Source organism: Homalodisca vitripennis, chromosome 2 (assembly GCF_021130785.1).
Source record: "Homalodisca vitripennis isolate AUS2020 chromosome 2, UT_GWSS_2.1, whole genome shotgun sequence".
NCBI classification, from domain to species: Eukaryota; Metazoa; Arthropoda; class Insecta; order Hemiptera; family Cicadellidae; genus Homalodisca; species Homalodisca vitripennis.
The window spans coordinates 127,080,142-127,101,542 of NC_060208.1; the positions used below are offsets into that span (position 1 = coordinate 127,080,142).

Genomic DNA, 21,401 nt, shown 5'->3' on the forward strand with positions numbered 1-21,401 from the left:
TAAAATTGTTTCTTATTAATTTGTCAAAAAAAAATAAAAACTAAAAAATAAAAATTGCTTTATACATTTTTTTTTGTTTTGACATGCCAAAACTAATATTATTTTATGTTGTTTCATTTGTTTTGTAACATTTTATTGTAATACAATTTTTTACAAACATTTTGATACCTCTTTCATAAAAATAGTATGAAAAATAAAAAAAATATATTCTTTTTCCGGAAGCCCGGTAATACTTCTTATTATTCCCTGGCATTTTTCGCATATGACTTGCAATATAGTTGCTAGTGCATTTCTTTTGTACTAAATTTTTTGCCTTGTGGCATTCAAAGGGTTAAAGGAAAGCCCCTAACCGTCTTTTCCATGGATTGAAAAAAAGTTGTAAGAGAGTCAGCCACTTCAACTGTTTTAGGACGCTCAGATATATTATTCAAATAATCTTGCAAGACAGTAGCCGCAGTCTTCGGTTGACCACCATTTCTATTCCGTTTCTTATACATCAATGGTTTCCTAGTTAAGGAAGACGTATTTGAAGAAGAAGTCATTGCTTGGGACACATTTCCTGGTGATAAAGTTGAAGAAGTGTTCAGTGGCACAGAATTTGTGGTATTCACAAGCAGTGGGGATGTAGACAGTGACGCATGATAACTGTCTTCTGTGTCGTTTAACACTTCCTCCTCGTCCTCATCAATGCCACCAGCTTTGTCTTCAGTAGAATTTACGCTGGGAGCGAAGTTGGATGTACGCTGGTCGTCATCAACAAGATAAGGCACTAAAAATGCAAGCTCCTTTTCATATCTGGGAAGTTTTTATTTTCTTGGCTGCCTGGCCACTTTTTGTCCTGCGCCGCTGAAGTGCTTTGCGATGGCAGTCTCGTATCTTTACCCAACGTTCCTTGCAGTCTGAACCTGTAACATTACCAAACACTGTAACATGTTTTAACATTATAAATTTATAACATAAAACAAAACAACAAATTATTGTTTCAGATTCCTTGCTACTGGGATGTCCTACCGTGCAATGGCATATTCTTATCGCATGGGACTAACAACTCTTCGGGAAGTAGTCCATTCAACATGTGCTGTGCTATGGGAATGCTTACAACCGTTAGTTATGCCGGAGCCTACACAAGACGTGTGGGAAAAGATAGAAAGCGGATTTCACCAGCAGTGGAATTTTCCTAATGCCATTGGCGCTTTAGATGGAAAACATGTGTTAATAGAAGCACCACATGACAGCGGGGCTGATTTCTTTTGTTACAAAAAGTGCTTCAGCATTGTTTTATTGGCATTAGTGGACGCCGATAAAAAGTTTATATTCGTAGATGTTGGTGGCTATGGGAAAAACTCTGATGGAGGTATTTTTAGTACTTCGGAATTGGGGAAGAAACTGGAAAATGGAACTTTACGCTTACCATCTTCCAAAGTACTTCCAATGACTGGTGTGCATCTTCCTTATGTCATTATTGGTGATGAAGCTTTTCCTCTTCGAACAAACTTAATGAGGCCTTATTCACGAGACAATGTGCACGGAAAAGATAGAGAAAAAATCTTTAACTACCGCTTGAGCCGAGCTCGGAACGTCGTTGAAAATGCATTCGGCATTTTAGTTCGAAGGTTCAGGATTTTCGAAAGAAGATTAGCCCTGTCACAGGATCATCTTTCTTCTGTTGTTCTTGCGGCTTGTTGTTTGCACAACTACTTAAGAGAAGATTCAAGTCATTGGACAGAAAGGGATTTAGCGTATACAATCTCACAGGCTGTGTCACTAGCTCCACTGAAAGGTACTGGTGGTTTGGCTGGTAGTGAAGCTATCATAGTAAGAAATATGTTCAGGGATTACTTTTGCTCTGAATTTGGATCAGTTTCGTGGCAAGAAAGAAGAGTTCAAGTGGGCAAGCTACGTGTTTGATTGAGTGAACGTAACACGAAAGGAATGATTGTTTCTAGTTATTTCTACCACTACTGCAAAAACTCATTCACAAAAATATATATGTCAATAAATCTATCCATGTAATCTTATTTCTCAATAAAAGTATTTTCATGAATTAACTATGTGTTTGTAATAAACCTTAATTTTACAGTGTTTTGAATTTTCTTCTTACTTTATGGTTAGTTCTATTTATGAATTTTATTATTTCATATTTATTTGTTATGTGTGGAATAGTTTTTTATCTAAAATAATAGGCAATTCTAGGAAAGTTGGAACTTGGAGAAGTAGGTAGAAGAAGAAGAAATATGCAAATATTATGTATTACAAACATCTTTGAACAGTGATAAGCCTATTAAATAATTTAGAATATTATATAAACAAAATTGAGATTATTCAATATGATCATGTACATCATATAAAAATAATAAAATGTATAAAAAAAACATACGATCCGGAAAACCCTTTTTATAGCTAAAACAGAAATGTATTTTTCACCTAAACAAAATCAATTTTTTATTTTAATTTTTTCCCGAAATAATACTTTTTCACCAATTTTTCTATTATTTTAACCCTTTTAACCCCGGCCATTAAATCAAGTGATGTGCCAGAAATCCTAAGCCATTTTCAGACAAAATGTAAGGGTTTTGTACAAAATTCATAACTCAGTTATTTTTTAAGATATTTAGGTAATTCTTTTTTTGTTTTACTTCTTTAAACATGTCGCGTACAGAAATATACAAATAAAATTATTATTTTGAAAGTAATTTTTTTTAAATGCATATACAAATATAAAAAATAAATAAAAATGAAGAAATTTCAAGTTTGATCATGGAAACCATATATATAAAAAAATATTTGACACAAAAATACCCATTTACTTTATGATATATTAATTCCTTAATAAAAGGAAACAAAAATTATAGGCCTACCTTATTTACAAGTGGAGTAACATCAATTTCTGTAAAGCTGTGTAAATTTTTCTTTTTGCCATTTCTGGGCAAGGCAATGTAACACGACCTTTGAAATTCACAGTAACTTAAAATAAACATAAAACCAAAGTTATTTCTGACAAAATAACTAAAACTGTTCATAATCTAAATTTTAAAAAAGTTTTAAAACAATATTTACATCACTACAAAATGTAAATTTTCAAGATATCCATCACTTAAATCGTCGTCACTAATCACATCCACACCATTTGCAACTAGGTTACTAATTATTGTATTTTCACTTACGGGAGACTTTGAACAATGTCTTTTACTCATTTTGAAATAAAACAAATAATAAACTAAACTTTAACTGCCATACTTTATACTGCTTTAACCTAAAACTGTGAAGAAAACGGAATATTCACAACCATGTGATATACAGCTGTCTGCAACAAGCGTGAGCAGTCAGTCGAGACGAACTGCAATTGCTCAGTCACAGACTGACAAAATACGAAATCAAACCATTACAAACTAATATATTTCGATGCAAAAATATCTTTGTGCACAAGTCTGTGAAATTTCAAAGCATTTGGTGAAATAGGTGGCCAGTAAAGTAATAAAAAGTGCACGTCCGCACTATACGGACGTCGGGAGTTGACGCCATTTTTACGACGTCCGTATAGTACGGACGTCGGGGTTAAAAGGGTTAAAAGATATACTTACCAAACTGTAAAAATATGTTCTTGGATCAAATAATCAAGTTCCTTACACAGAAGCTTGATCAAATCCTTGCAAAAACCCTTGCATATGCTACAACGAAAGCTGCGCTTGTTCTATAGTCTCATGTATTTAGTTGGTTACACAGACTTAACACGAAGTACTGTACTACACAAAAAAGGTATGTGGTATGTTCAAAATCCTGTAATAATGAACATAAAACTATATACTGTACTGTATAGGCGTTACAAAGAAGCGTAAACAAACGTTGTCTAAAGTAGCGGTATTTGAGGTTAAGTTCGCCGAATTAACAATCATCAAGTGTCTACAGTAAAACCATTAGTAATTTGCTCTTACCTGCTTGTCCCAGCATTGCACCGATTTCTTCCCAACAATTCTCTCTTCTATTGACGTTAAAATATTCAGGATGACGCATGTTGTACAGCTCGGTGTAGTTTTGAACAAGAGAAATTAACTTGGAGACATCCATTTTGGCTCAGAAGATATAGCTGGAATAGAGAAAATTTCCTTCCGTTCCGTCTGAGGTGTGTGCGCTTACAACACCGGACGGGACGGACCCAACGTCGCCGACGCGCAGAATTTGTTCAAAAGTTCTTTTCTTCAGATAATCTGACTGATGTCCGACGCGTCTCTTCCGTCCCGTCCGTCCAAGTGCGCGCATCTCCATAACAATCAATACTATTCATATTTGAAAAATTCTGTCGTGTCCTTCCGTTCCGTCGTAGTGCGCGCGAGGCTTTATTCTCTAATCTGTGGATTGGACATTGAACACTTAACTACTACCTGTATAAGATGCATACCTCACATTTGCAAGGAAGTCAAGGGGTTGCTATACATATCATTTGTAACAGGGCAGTTGCCCTGATTAGGAGAAATACCTTCAAAGAGTTTTTCTTAAACTGATTTGTTATCTTTAGCTTCGAAACATGTTTTGGGGTTACATTAAAAGCATCAAAATTACCTGGGCTGTCTAGATTTCTGGGTTGTCACAATAGAGCCTTAAGGTAGCGGTGACAGGAATATACTCTTGCCCAATCGATTCTCTGTATTGTTTGGTAAAAACTATAGAAATATGAAATATTATTTTGCACAACACAGACATTTTGTACACTGTCGACCTATGCAATATCGCAACACTCAAAAGGTGATAACTTTTAATTTTCTAGGATTAATACTTATCAATACGTTCTAATTATGTATCACTAATTAAGATTCATAACTTAATTAATCACACAAAATGTTCTTTACCTCTCCAACAAAGCAGCTATTGTTGACTTTCCATTGCCTGATGTACCAACAATGGCAACTGTCTTTCCAGCTGGCAATTTTAAGTTGAAATCTTTTAGAACTACCTGAAAAGAAACAACTGATCATGAAACTTGTAGAGAAAACACCGGTAAAAATATTAATCTATTGTGTCAAAGACTTATAAAAGTACTTACACAAAATATGTTCTTTAGTTCAAGTTTTTTTTAACCCTCTAATTGGCAACTGCTGTATATACGGCAGTTAGGCCGCTCGCGTTCTGGCACTGCCGTATGTACGGCAGAAAGCAGACGTTTCTGAAATCGATTAATATTTGCGTATTTTCGATGTTTTGGTTTATCGATGACAGAATGATCGAATCTATCAATTGAGGTATATTATTACTCAATAAATCAAACTTTATTCCTCTTTGTATGGTTAGAAGAAACATTTTGTGCAAGCAACTGTTTTGACTGTGACCAGCTGACCGGGACGACTGTCTTATTAGTTACGTCTGTTGTCATTGTGTTTTGGTTATTAGTAATATGGCTGATAAAGTCACACTTAATTTTAGGAACAAATCGAATAATTTGAGAGAACTATTAGCTGAATTGGAACCAGCATTCTTATTAGACTTGTTCAAGGTTAAATGTTTTTTGAATAAAAAAACTATAGCACCAATAATAAGCGAGTATTATTATTCCTGTAGTTTTCCTGAACACAATGACATATGATAAGTCATATATAGGTTGAATTTCAATGTTGTAAAGAATTGTACAAAAATGCTGAAAAAACAACATTTAGTACATTTTGTGCTAAAGTTCAATGCTAAAAAATTAAAATAAATTTTAAGTAAAAGCACTAAAACTACATACATTTTTAGTAAGTATAAAATTGTGTTTATTTTGTATGATTTGGAATTTATACAGGGTGATTCATGAAGTTCTCCCCCCACTTCTACAGCACATTGTACTAGTAAAAATAATGAAAAAATTGTATATAAACATAGGTCCGAAAACGCTTCTTTAGCGAGTTACAGCTAGTGAAAGATTTCGCCTGAATTCCTGGGTAAAGAGTAAAATAAAGCCATACTGAACTTTTGGAAAGGTTAATTAAGTAAGAAATATCGTGGATTCTTATGTATTTTTACCTGATAAAGCTAATAAAATAGGTTTCAGAACTGTACCTGTAGTAGTTTTTGAGGGATTGAGGGTTAAATGCAAAAAATTGGGGCACGAAACAATGTTTTTTTAAGTTTGATGTACAATAACTTTGTTAAATTGGTAATAAATACATAAAATCAACAAACATTAATTATAGAGAATTTAATTCTGAGAAAATTGATATAATCAAAGTCTAAAATAAAACAGAAATAAGTACCAAAAAATCGATTTTATTCAGTATAATACATTACTAGTTTTAAGCAAAATTAATCAGGTTGGGCCAACCGTACGCACCTTTTTATAATAGATGTTCGAAAATGAGGCCATCATTATCAATACATTTTGCAGCACGTTTGTGTATTGCTTTTGTTGCGTTTCTTAATTTTTCAGGACTTCCCTGTATCTGCACAGCCGAATCCATAATACGGGCAATTAATTCATCACGAGAATTCACTTTTGTCTTGTATACAATGTCTTTCATCCATCCCCAGATGCAATAATCCAATGGAGATAGATCTGGTGATCTTGGTGGCCAAGGGTGAGGCCCTCCACGACCAATCCAGTGTCCAGGAAATGATGATTTAAGTAAGCAGAAACGGCACGTGAAAAGTGGGGAGGTGCTCCGTCATGCTGGAAGTACAAATTTTGTCTGAGATGTAAAGGAACATTCTCTAACAGCTGCGGCAACTCTTCTTGAAGGAAATGCAAATAGAACTCAGCATTTAGGCGTCCAGGTAATATGAAAGGTCCAATCAGCCGATTGTGCAAAAGGCCACACCAGACATTGACGCTAAATCGGTGTTGAAAGTTCTGTTCCACTACCTCATGTGGATTTTCTTCTGCCCATGAGTGTTCATTGTGCAAGTTATTGACACCATCCCGAGTGAATTGTGCCTCATCCGTAAACAAAATACGCTTGTAGAGTTGATTATTAATATTCAAAAAGTTGCAAAACTCCAAGCGAAGCGGACCATCCCCTAGCTGTAGATGTTGAACCTTTTGTTTATGAAACGGATAAAATTTGTTTCGATTAAGTGACCTCCACAACGTTGACTGCGAAACTCCTATCCGCCTAGAAATACGTCGTGTACTTACACCTGGACTGCGATGAACAGCATTAATAACAATATCATCATCAAGTTGGACAGCTCGTTCATAATTGGTTCTAGTACTTGGTAGTGATCCTGTTTCCCGAAGAGTACGAAAAGTTCCTGAAATTGTTTTGGTATCTGGAATCCTCCTATTAGGGTAACGTAGTTCATATTCTTCTACAGCAGCTCTAGCATTACCATTACAGTAACCCAAAATAAAAACCATATCAGCATATTCCTCTGATGTAAATAAGTAAGGCATTTTTTCGCTGAATAAACAATCGAATTATAACTCACAGAAAAATTGCATTTAATAACACGATTCACAGAACCCGATCTCCTGCTGTAGCTTGCAAAACACCACTAATACACAGTTCTAACGTAACAGTACAGAATACCATTGTTGATCAGCTGTTATTCGTGCGTTACCAACTTAGAAATTAATAAAACAAAAAACTGCATTTCGATGATTAGTAAACAATAACGGGAAAATGTTTGCTTCATTTATTTTCGAACATTTGATGTAAATTTTTATTTAAAAAAAAATACAACGTAATAAAACATTGTAGACTCTTGGAGCAATTGGAAATTCTTTAAATATTATTAAATATTAATAAAAACACTACTTTTCCAAATTGTTTATTATTTCGGGCGAGGCCTTTCAAAACCAAAGGTTTCATCTTCAGGCAACTCCACAAATAAATATTTACATATTGTTTGTTAAAATTAATATTAAATTAACATATGGTGTAAAATGTAAATACAAAAATTTTGGAAATATTTCAGCCAGTATGAAAAAATTATATTTGACTAGAGTTTAATTTTTGAATAAATTCAGAAGAAAGAAGATTGGAATTTTCAATAGGGCCCTCTTCATTGTTCATGAGTTTTTCTTTACTTCTGTTTATGTATAGTGTTTCCCAAGCATTCAAGTTCATTGGTTTTGTTATTTCTTTTATTAATTTTAGATTTGTAATTGATGTTCTGTGTCCTGATTCAATGCAGTGCTTGGCTACAGCAGATTTGTCAACTCTTCCATATTTTGTGTGCGATAAATGCTCTTTAAATCGTGTTTTTATTGTTCTTTTTGTTTGTCCAATATAAATTTTGTCACAGTCATTGCATCCAATTTCATAAATTCCCGATTTATTATCATTTGAAATTTTGTCCTTAGGGTTTCCTAAAATTTGGGATAATTTGTTGCTTGTTCTGTGAGTGACAGTTTTATTTGTATGCTTTTTAAAAGTTTTGCATATTTGGTTTGAAAAAGTGCTGTATGTTGTGCAAATAAATTCATGTTTTGTGTCTTCAGGTGGTCTTAATGTTGTCTTATCTTTTCTACTTTTTCTTTTTAAAGCTTGTTTTAGTATATTGTCAATGAGTTGTGTAGTGTAACCATTGAACATAGCAATAGATTTGATGTAATTTAGTTCTTTCTTGTAGTTTTCTGTTGAAAGTGGTGTATTTAACAGTCTATAAATCATTGAATTAAATGTTGCTCTTTTTTGTGCAGAAGGATGGTTAGATTCATTGATGATGAACCTATCTGTATGAGTTGGTTTTCTGTAGATATCGAATTCAAATTTTGTTTCATTTCTAATAACTAATACGTCTAAAAATGGGATACTATTGTTTTGTTCAATTTCATATGTAAATTTTCATTGAATTCTATTGAAAATTCCAATCTTCTTTCTTCTGAATTTATTCAAAAATTAAACTCTAGTCAAATATAATTTTTTCATACTGGCTGAAATATTTCCAAAATTTTTGTATTTACATTTTACACCATATGTTAATTTAATATTAATTTTAACAAACAATATGTAAATATTTATTTGTGGAGTTGCCTGAAGATGAAACCTTTGGTTTTGAAAGGCCTCGCCCGAAATAATAAACAATTTGGAAAAGTAGTGTTTTTATTAATATTTAATAATATTTAAAGAATTTCCAATTGCTCCAAGAGTCTACAATGAACATGGCACTCAAGCCCAGTGAGCTGAACAGACTTCACAAATACAAACAAAAAGTAAGGTTATTAGAATTAGATATCCAGTTTTTAAGAAAATGCAAGAAATTTAAGATTTTCCCAAAGTTTATTAAAATTAACATTCCAATTAAAAACAAAACCACTGACAGAGTTATACATAATGCAAAATTGAATTGGCTTAACCTGGAAATAAAAAATCTTTACTCTAAACAAGATACTTTATCATTACAAGCTTTAGAACTACATTTGGACATAAGTAAAAACTTATCAACGATCTATCATGAACTTTTTCAAGAAAAATATTGTAATATGCTGGATAGTATTGATTTTAAATACAAAAAGAAACAGGAAAAGTTAGAAAACAAATTTAAATTACTTCTAAATTCCAATGAGCCATTTCTTCATCAAGAAACCAAATTTCCTATCAAAAACCAACAACTAGTGTGTAACTTGTCATCAGAAACATTTAACGAAGAGGAAATGAATCTTTTAAACAAAGGTTTAAATTTTAACCTAACAAGTAGAAATGACAGTGAAAATGTAATTGTTGATATAGAAAGTAACATTCAATATTTAGATGAGAGTACAAAAACTGCCATAAGATCCGACATATACTCTACCTTTTCCAAGAATCTAAAAGAAAAACGTTCCTCACATTTACATAACACAAAATACAATAGAACAATAAAACGTCTTAAACAGAAGAATGTATTTTATTTGAAGGCTGACAAAAGTAATACTATTGTCATTATGAACAAAGAAGAATATCATAAAAGAGTTAAACAAATTTTAAACACTGGACAATATAATATCCTTCAAAAAAATCCAATCCAAAAGTACACTAAATCAGTATCAGAAACCTTAAAAAACTGTAAAAATTTAATTAACAACCAATTATATAGAAAACTCATAGTTCCTAATCCTACCATTCCAAAATTACACTGTCTCCCAAAAATACACAAACCTGGGAATGGAATGCGACCAATAGTGTCATGTATAAACTCCCCAACATATTTTCTGTCTCAATGGTTGTCGAAAAATCTTCAAACTTTAGAAAGTTTTCCTTCATTTTCCATCAAGAACAGATACGATTTTATAGAATCAATTAAAGACATTGTTCTATATGAAGATGAATATCTCGTTTCTTTTGATGTAACATCGCTTTATCCTAATGTTCCTATTAAGGACACAATTAAAATAATTACAGATTGGTTAACTTCTCAAAATTTACAAAAGGAAATAATTGATGAATATTCCCGTATGATAAATTTATGTATGAATCAGAGCACATTCCAATATAGAGAATCTTATTATACCCAAATTGATGGAACAGCTATGGGAAATCCTCTCTCATGTTTTATTGCCAATATTTTTATGAGCTATTTTGAAACTACAGCCAAATCTAAAATGACATATTTCCCAAGAAAATGGATAAGATACGTCGATGATATTTTTGCAATATTTAATAAAAATGAAAACATACAAGATTTTATCACAACTCTAAATTCGTTTTACCCTACTATTAAATTTACATATGAAATTGAACAAAACAATAGTATCCCATTTTTAGACGTATTAGTTATTAGAAATGAAACAAAATTTGAATTCGATATCTACAGAAAACCAACTCATACAGATAGGTTCATCATCAATGAATCTAACCATCCTTCTGCACAAAAAAGAGCAACATTTAATTCAATGATTTATAGACTGTTAAATACACCACTTTCAACAGAAAACTACAAGAAAGAACTAAATTACATCAAATCTATTGCTATGTTCAATGGTTACACTACACAACTCATTGACAATATACTAAAACAAGCTTTAAAAAGAAAAAGTAGAAAAGATAAGACAACATTAAGACCACCTGAAGACACAAAACATGAATTTATTTGCACAACATACAGCACTTTTTCAAACCAAATATGCAAAACTTTTAAAAAGCATACAAATAAAACTGTCACTCACAGAACAAGCAACAAATTATCCCAAATTTTAGGAAACCCTAAGGACAAAATTTCAAATGATAATAAATCGGGAATTTATGAAATTGGATGCAATGACTGTGACAAAATTTATATTGGACAAACAAAAAGAACAATAAAAACACGATTTAAAGAGCATTTATCGCACACAAAATATGGAAGAGTTGACAAATCTGCTGTAGCCAAGCACTGCATTGAATCAGGACACAGAACATCAATTACAAATCTAAAATTAATAAAAGAAATAACAAAACCAATGAACTTGAATGCTTGGGAAACACTATACATAAACAGAAGTAAAGAAAAACTCATGAACAATGAAGAGGGCCCTATTGAAAATTCCAATCTTCTTTCTTCTGAATTTATTCAAAAATTAAACTCTAGTCAAATATAATTTTTTCATACTGGCTGAAATATTTCCAAAATTTTTGTATTTACATTTTACACCATATGTTAATTTAATATTAATTTTAACAAACAATATGTAAATATTTATTTGTGGAGTTGCCTGAAGATGAAACCTTTGGTTTTGAAAGGCCTCGCCCGAAATAATAAACAATTTGGAAAAGTAGTGTTTTTATTAATATTTAATAATATGTAATAAAACATGATATTTTTATTTACAAACAAATTTATTTAACAGTTAATCTTGTTTTCTCAATTTATCTCATCATTAAGGAACAAACATTTTGTTTTTGTTTTATTTTAACTAAATACCGTACGGTATTTCTTTACAGCTAGTAATGTATTATACTGAATAAAATCGATTTTTTGGTACTTATTTCTGTTTTATTTTAGACTTTGATTATATCAATTTTCTCAGAATTAAATTCTCTATAATTAATGTTTGTTGATTTTATGTATTTATTACCAATTTAACAAAGTTATTGTACATCAAACTTAAAAAAACATTGTTTCGTGCCCCAATTTTTTGCATTTAACCCTCAATCCCTCAAAAACTACTACAGGTACAGTTCTGAAACCTATTTTATTAGCTTTATCAGGTAAAAATACATAAGAATCCACGATATTTCTTACTTAATTAACCTTTCCAAAAGTTCAGTATGGCTTTATTTTACTCTTTACCCAGGAATTCAGGCGAAATCTTTCACTAGCTGTAACTCGCTAAAGAAGCGTTTTCGGACCTATGTTTATATACAATTTTTTCATTATTTTTACTAGTACAATGTGCTGTAGAAGTGGGGGGAGAACTTCATGAATCACCCTGTATAAACCTTTCATGCATATATGATGACATAGTGCAAAGTTATAAAAAATTCAAAAATATTCTTAACAAGCATATTTAAACACCAACAGTTTTTTAAAGTAAAAAATATTAATGAAGATAATTTATTATTATCATTTGAAAAATTCTGGAACAAATTGTATATAAGTTGTATACCTGAAGAATTTTTAGAGGCATACAACAATTTAATGTAATTCTTACAAACGGCTAAAAAAAGGAGTGCCAGTACAGGAGCAGACACCACCAGTTCGAGGGCTAAGAAGAGGCCTATCCTCCTATAAGCCTTATTCTGCCTCTTCTCTGCCACTGGCCTGTGCAAGGATCTCATCAAGTAGAATAAGGGAGTAAGTTGATAGATTACAAGGTCAATGGTACTGATAAAAGTGTTATGGTCACAGACAGGATTTGAACCTACACTATCTCCAACTCAGATCCTAAGTCCAATACCTTAGATCACTCGGCCAACGGCATTCTCAGACACTAAGATAGATGGACGGATGGTGGTGTGTAGTTACTAACACAACCACCTACACTACCTTTTGTACTATATATTCAATACAGTACAACCTCATCTGTCCAGATTTACTGGGACCGGGAACGATCCAGATTAACAAAAATTTAGATAATCCAGGAATATAGCTCATAAAAACTCAACTGATTACAGATAACAAGGAATTTATTTGTTTAAAATTTTAAAGTAAAAGAGATCCGGTTTATTATTTTATTTGACATAGATTAGATAGCAGAATATAAATAAAAAGAAAATGTTACTGTTTTGTACAAAAGGCTATAATTTCCAACTACATATTACTGGACTGATGCTTAAAATGAACCATCCAGTGTACCTGCATCGTGGTATTAGAATAAATCATTACATCTTCCAGTTATTTTGTTTAAAGTTGGGTTTTTATGATGGAAGGATTGTGAAGAAAATTGCCGTAATTTGTATCTGCTGTGATGATCACTATTTACTATTGGTCTCTGTTCAGTTCTCAGTGCAAACCTATTGTTACCTGTATTTTTTAGTTCGGTTTTAATATTAGAGTTTAGATTTATAAAGCACTTGTTTTAAAGATAGTGTGCATGAAGTAAACACAACACGATTGTTGTGATCCTGACTTATGCGTGTTACAACACTCTGGTATGATTTTTTTATTTTAACCTAGACTATAGTTATGTGTTAGATTAGTTATCCACACACGATAACTAACCTAACAGAAAAAAATAATAGAGAATAGAAATAAGATTAAAGAACTTGACACTTAATGTAACTGTACTCTTGTATTACTGAAAGATGGCAAATATTCTGAAAAATCCTGTTTTTTCATCTTACAGTCCTTCATGAAAGATAATCGTTTTCACAGTCCTCTGTTACTATTGAAGAAAAAATGGCTGATACAATTTATAAGTTGGTCATGTACTGATGCTATTGGTGATCTGAGGCCAATCATGCATATTTTCCAAACTTACAATTATCAACCTCTCGTAGGACTAGTATAAGATTGACAACAGTGTAAAAATGTGGCAGTTATTTGTGTAATAAGATCTGAACCAGCTGGATTAGACGATCAAGAGACAGGTTAGTTTATACTAATGAATCTCACCTAGTGAGCACCGACATCCACTTGAAGTCCCATAAGCGAACACTCAACTATCCCTTGTCAACCTAAAAAATTATTTTATGTGAAAAGAGCCATTTGATACCCTCCCCCCCCACAAGGACCTCATTGGCAAGTTACAGCACTTGGTCAAATTTCTTGGACAGGCTGAAGTTTACTAGAAACCTTTATGTACTCAGTGGGAGGTGTAAAAATCCTTGAAGGCTGACAAAGGAGTTTTGGTCTGCCTCTTTTGAATAGAATGGATGCTGGTTTATAATGGCTGGTTTGATTCAATTTATCAAGTATTTTATAGAAAAATACTGTATTTAATAATTTACCTATCCATAAGAATAAAAATTCATCCCAAATTCATGGCTTTAGCCACTGTCTTAACTTGTTATATTGCATAAATTCATCTGTATCATAAATTGACATATTGGTCTCTTATTATTATGATTTTGTTCTTTAAATTAATGAATCCCTTTTACAAAATTGCTGTTCATCCTTTATGTTTGAAATATATGCAGCAACTAGCTGACAGAGAATCAACCCTGAATGATCTTCATGTAGAAGATAGCGAATTGCACAGCATATTTTACATTTTGTACAATCTTTTATTGTTTTTCATCCAGCAGGAGTGAAGTTACACTGTTACACCTCATTATTGCCACAGTAGAGAAACTAAGCTCAATTCTCTTGTCGTACACCTATATTTTTTCTCCTCAACTCAGCAAAGCAGCCAATTTAGAGATTACAAGTTCTCTCTGGACTTCTGAGCTATTGTTATTTTTACTGTGCTAATAGTCTTATATGTGAAACCTACCTGTTGCGGCCGGGTAGGATAGGCAAATGTTACATTTTCAAACTCCACATCAGCTACTAGAGAATGAGCAGGGATGATTTTTCCTCCTGTAAGCGGTATCTTCTCTTCTGTGTTAATGAACTGAAATAGATAAAACACTGATATAAAGAAAAGAAACAAAGAGTTCCTCTATTCTATAGAAAATGTTTCATCTTGCTTAGATTTAAATTTTTGGTGTCTATTGATTTCAACTTCAAACAAAACTGTTATGGTGGTTCATTTTTTATATGTATTTAGTGTAGTGAAACTGTAGATATTTCATGAACATGTAGCTATATTATTTTCATGAAATGGCTAGTATTAAAATAGAAATATCCAAATTGAGTTGGTGACAATGTAAAATTTTAATGTACATTTTATTTTAATCAAGCAAGCAAAAAATGATCGATTATAATTCGAATAACTCTAAAATTGAGGAAAGTAGAATAATAAATTGGACACCCAATAGAATGGTTGATTAAGTCCAATAACATTAGTATAAAAATGGAAGGATAAGATATACATGGTTTATCTTAATAATGGTTTAATATTTAGAGTGTCCATATTGAAATCGTGATAATCAGGGTTTTCAGTATAGTAGAAGACATGAGGCCTTATACTTCATGACATCCCAACACTAGCCATTGGTGCATTGGTTGGATAGTCTTTTCAAACTAAATGCAAGATCTAGAAAAATTTAAACTTCTCTACAATGCAGGTCTGTAGCCCCAGCCAAGGAGCCCAAACAAATTTGTCTTAATCAAATGAATTTAAAAGTTTTTTATGTATAGTAAACAAGTTTCGTTAAACATTTTTCAACAATATGTATGTTAAAAATAATTATAAATCTTCTTAGATTCAGTAAGTCAATAATAAGATGTTAAAAATATTATTTATTTAAATTAAATCATTATCTCTTTCAAGACCTCATGTACTGCCGACAGATATGCAAGCAGATGTTCTGATTACATAATAACATTATCAAAGCACAGATTAGATTATATCAGTTAGAAACACTTTGTAACTAAAGTTAAAGTTGTGTGCAAATTGAAAAGAAGTTGCACAATCTCTCCTGATAGAAAACAGTCTTAACCTACCCAGATGTACTAAATGCTTGCTTTATGTACCTCACAGTCCCTGTCACAGTAGCAAAAGCTGAGAGATCATTCTCAGAATTTAAACTTATTAAAAACTATTTGTGAAGCACCATGTTCCAACATTTTCATAGCAGTTTGTTTTTATCTATTGAGAATAATAGAGTACAGAGAATTAACTTTTAACATATTATCAATATCATTGCAAGCTTTAAGTCCAGAAGAAAACTACTGTAGCAAGTTTAGTTGTAAAAAAACTCTTAAATCTGTTTGTTCAGATTTGAAATTGAAGTGAAAACAACTAACAGTATTTGTAATAGGGTGTTACAACAGTAGTATTATTTTATGCTATTCTCAATCAAATTGATATAGAACTAATGTTGTTATAACTCAAAATTCCATAACTAAATGCCAATTATAATATGTTCGATCACAAACCAATACAGGAGCCCCGAAAATACTTTTTGCGTCCTAGAGATCTAGTTATATCCTGCTACAATGCTTAATTCCAAGAATCTAAATCTACCTGAAATACTCTGGCACCAGCCTGTACACCTCGCACATAGCTGCCAAAAAGTAAGGACAGCTGGGCAAGAGAACGCTGAATTGTTTGGGTGGCCACTAGGAATGACATCAGTTTGCCAGCGTCCAGCTCTTGTGCCGCTATCAAGTATCCTCCCACTGTCAAGCTGGCTAACACGATACCGTTCAAGAACAAGTTTGTCCCAGCCTGTTTGGCAACAAATGCTGTCAGCAACACCTTTGTCCATATACACTTCACAAAAGAACCTTTCGCTTTGAAACCAGCCAGTGCTACAAAAATATGGAATTTTTTACATTCTTACATTATGTACTAGCCTAATTATTTTTAATCTATTTGTACTAAAAATTATACAACTACAATAATACAACTATAGAAATACAGAATACAAATTTTTCTTAACATGGCCTTGTAAGGTCACGTACAAGGCATGTATAGAAGGCAGAATAAAAAAGATAATAGAATTGTCACTAATATTCAAGCAGAGATTCGTTTAAGGAAGCATTTCTATTCAGTAATTGGCAGCACAGGTATCAAGCAAGAATAAAAATATGTTATTGTCTTTAAAAATAAAATGTGCAATCAATAAAGTCAAATAATTAAATTATTATATATAAAAAATTATTGCTTGGTATTATTAGTTAAATTAATATTAAAAATAGTGAGGAATGACATTATTTAAAACTAATAAAAAGCTCACCCAAAAATTTAAAAACTTAACATTAGTAAACAATAAATACCATAAATACACAAACCATAAATTCTGCGAGATATTGTGAAACCTTGCACAAGTTAAGAAGAGCGATACAAAACAAGTACAGAGGAAAGTTAAGTTTGAAAATGTTTTTGCATGACAACGCCCGACCACACAAATTGGATTCGAGAAGTCCTGGATGCTTTGTAAATGGGAGGTATTTCCATCTTACAGTCCAGATCTTGCACTAAGCGACAACTACCTGTTTCCAGTAATGAAGACCTGGCCTGCGACGTAGCGCTTTGATGATGACGTGGAAATACGGGAGAGTGTGACTACCTACTTGAAGTCTCAGGTGACAGAATTTTATATTGCTGGAATTTAAAACTAGTTCATTGCTATAAGTGTGTAGATTTGTATAGTGATTATATTGAAAAATAGTATTTTAGAGTCACTTTTAAATGTAAATAATACAATTTTTTCTTGTACTTGTGTTTGTTTACATCGAAAGTAATCTACTTTCTGGATGACCCTCATATTTTTCAGTTCAATAGGCTCAGGACAATACTCCGATGAGCAATGTTAGGTGTATTTAATTTTATCAGAATATTCTAAAATATTTGTGAAATGTGTAGTTTGTTTCAGTGTCTGCATGTTTTGATTACAATCACATCTAGTTACGTCAGGTGTATCTTGATCTTAATTGTTATTTAATATGTCATAACGTGATGTTCATTGTTTCATTTTGGAGAGTAAAATGTTTATAAGTGTATTTTTAGGCTTACCAGCTTATGGTCATGTTTGAGGACCGTGGTTGTTGCAATCAAATCTTTATGCCAGCACATTCCATTATTGAAATTACTATATTCCATTATTGAAATTAATATGTCTTTAAATTTATACTTTTAATATCAACCTATTTGTGACAATTAATTATTCCATAACACACTTCAAGTGAACGGAAGTCCAATATGAAGGATGACTGTTTAATCTTAACAAAATTTTGTTACTAATAAATTGTAGTTTATTTTATTACATCCTCCCAGTATTTTACTTTTACCATATCAAGGGCGGTTCTAAAGCAAAACGCAGAATTTGACATAGGTGTATTGCTGTAAAGATGACACAGCAACATCAGATGAATAAGCAGAAAACATGACAAGTTATCTACAACTTTCAACAGCAGTAAAATAAATTCTTTTTTCTAAGAACCACTGGGCAATAGGCAACAATTTTGGTAACTGTTTTTGACTTCATAGATTGATGAATTTTATACATATTTATTTATTTCATATACCCATACCCACAACTTTTTGTGTATTTCAATATATATACACATATAAAGTAATTTTAGTTGTTATAATAAAATACAAACCTGAAACAATGCAATACCAGCACCCAATTTCTGGTACAGTGTCTGTGCTCTCTCTACCTGTCCCTGAAACCGCTGGAGCTCCAGCTGTTCATTGGCAAAGGCTCGAACAGTACGAATATTGCTGATGGTTTCCTCACTGACAGTGGTGACGGCAGCTGACTGCTGCTGTGCAGCACGTGACACTGAGCGAAGTACAGCTCCCACCATGGTGCCTCCAACAATTACTGTAGGCACTATTACCAACATCCCCATCGTCATAGTGGGCGACAACACGTACATTGACACCACACAGCCCACAATCTGCACGAATTATAGAAGCTGTTAAGATTTACAACCAAGTCAGTTTACCATCTCCTTTCAATTAATTTCAATTTACAATATGCTTCTCCATGATCTACAAAATGAGGTTAATTGTTTTTAAGTTGAAAGATTTTTGTAAATAAATGAGACTTGATATAAACTGTGCCCTAGATAGTAAGTACTAGAACATGTTAAGCTATTAAGAGGATTAATACATGGATGATCGATTAAATTGGGATGTTTCCTATATAAAAAAAATAGCTAAGGTCACATGTTGGAAAAAATTAACAAGTGTATCTGTATGCAATTTTGTCAAAAGCTACAAGTAGTCTGTTACAGATATTTACAAGAAGTTAATATAAGCTTTTGACGTAAAAATGTATGTACAAGTATGAGTGGATTTCAAAATGTACAGTATGTGATGAAATATTTGAGAATAATAAGCAGTGTGCAAGTGTTACCTATAACCGGTTTTGTGATAGTTGTAAAATATGTTCATCTGATAATCAAATTCAACAGGTTCAAGAGCCCTTCACTCAATTAATATTTCTCCTTGTGAATTTTTTTGCATCAACTGTTTTACAAGAATAAATAAAAATGTAAATGTTTACAAAATCTATTACATTAAACCAAATTGAAAACGCAAATTTTGAAATAAGCTCATTTTATCTTCCGTTTAGTGCAGCTTGTGAGATCAAACACCATCACAGGCTTGACTCCTGGAATCTGGAGTCCATGTTCTTCTGAAGGGATCCAGCAAGACCGAAACAATAGGGTACATTGGCAATGTTACTTAGTACTTACCAGTGTATCTCAGACCATACTGTATATGTATGTAACAGACTGAGTAGGATTATGACTTAGGTGTCTCTGATTAGAAACGATGCAAAATGAAAACAACTACGAACTCATTGTTATTGAGAGTACGTTTTTAAAACTGAAATAATCCCACAAATCAAATCTGTGACAGTATCAGATCTGAGACGCTGCACTAAGTAGAACATGAAATGGAGCTAAACTCAATATTCTCATTGAACAAATGCTTCTCTCAGCATAGCTGTGTTATAAGTGATTTGAGAAATTAATCTTATCTCAATAAGACATTATTACTAGATGTATTTTTTTCAACACATTAAATTAATAGAAGGGTATAAAACCGGAAATAAATTTACATGGACAAATACCTGGTCCAGCAATTTGTGTTGAATGATATCAAATAGTTACAATTACTTGCTGATTCAGGCACTATGATGATATGAAATGTGCAGAATGTGATCCGTAGCCAAAGTCTGAAGAAGGAAGCAGGAGCAGCAGAGGAGGCAAAGGTGACAAAGTTCAAGTCAAACATAACTGACCACAATCAGTTATAAGTATGCTAAAGGTGTTAACTAGCACAGCTTTTGATACAGGAAATGGAGAGAAATTTGAGTAGAAATGGAAATACTGGCATAATAGGTATGAAATGTAATGTATTAGATATTTGTATAAACATATATCATAGAAACTTTTAAGTAGCGAGTGATATATAAATGTTTTTACATTCACAATAAAAATTATATTTAAGTTTTAAACATGTAATAGGAAGATCAAGAAACGTAAGTTGCTTAAATTCCTCAACTTTTTTTCAAAAACCAAATATTTTGTTCCAAAAGGTTGAATCAAAACTTGCTTTAGGTCATGGAAACTGCACTGAAAAAGTATGTGTAAAGAAGAAAACTATTTTGAAAGATTAAACATATATTATTTTCATAGCCCTAAACCAATCTGCTCATATGTAATCATATGTAGTTCTACTAATTTTTGTTTACAACTTGTATTTACCTGAGTAAGACTCCGAAGTCCTTGAGATACTACCATCTTGAAGGCACTTTTAAATTCTTGAACGTCAGATGTGATGCTGAAACATTTATTTTTAATTGGTAACATAGTAATATTTCCTCTTTTTTAAATTATTATTATAGGTATACAATAAAATTTGATATTTTTATTAATAAAAATTTATTAACATAGTTTTTTAATACAAAGGAAGCAAACCAATTATTTTTACAATAGTTTATGATGTTTATTTATGTATATGAAACTATATTCATCCAAAAATTTAGTGATAACATTGTTCAAGCCGGGTGAATTCCTGACGTCAGCCTGAGCATGAATTTTGAAGGAGAAAAATAAAGAAACAATGCAAGCCGCCAGCTGGTGCTCTGTAAACAAACTGATGTAATACAGCATGGACATTTAATTGAAAAATTGTGTTACTAACACAATGTCACAGAGTAAGCAGAGTCCATAAAATTGGCAATTATGTAATACGCTAAAATTAAAAACATCAATTATGTGATCTGCATTCTTAGGGAGTTTTGGTGTTCCATAAAATGATAGGATTCACACTCAAAGTGTTAAGATAGTGAGTGAGTGGTAAATACAATGTCATAAAAAACATTTGTATGCATTGATTATTTTAATTTTTTGAAAATTAAATTAAACATGGCCAAAAATAAGTACTATAACATCCTACCTCCCCCCCCCCCAAAAAAAATCATCTCCCTTACTAAACCAATCTACATCATCTGGTGAGGGTTACAAAAACCCACATGTAATATATGGTACAATAATTTTAATTCTCACTGTATAAACTTTAT

The 21,401-nt window shown here is 32.1% G+C and overlaps 1 protein-coding gene across 4 annotated transcripts in view; it reads right to left on the minus strand.

Annotated features, from left to right (window-relative positions):
• The window catches only part of LOC124354697 (mitochondrial potassium channel ATP-binding subunit), a 46,902-nt gene that overhangs the window by 15,774 nt on the left and 9,727 nt on the right, over positions 1–21,401 (minus strand). For all 4 annotated transcript variants that reach the window (XM_046805345.1, XM_046805344.1, XM_046805347.1 and 1 more), the window contains 5 exons: positions 20,584–20,659; positions 18,463–18,762; positions 16,379–16,582; positions 14,741–14,860; positions 4,845–4,948 (listed from right to left, as the gene is read on the minus strand). In XM_046805345.1, the coding sequence (XP_046661301.1) occupies positions 4,845–4,948; positions 14,741–14,860; positions 16,379–16,582; positions 18,463–18,762; positions 20,584–20,659 (804 nt within the window). The remainder of the gene's footprint in view (positions 1–4,844; positions 4,949–14,740; positions 14,861–16,378; positions 16,583–18,462; positions 18,763–20,583; positions 20,660–21,401) is intronic.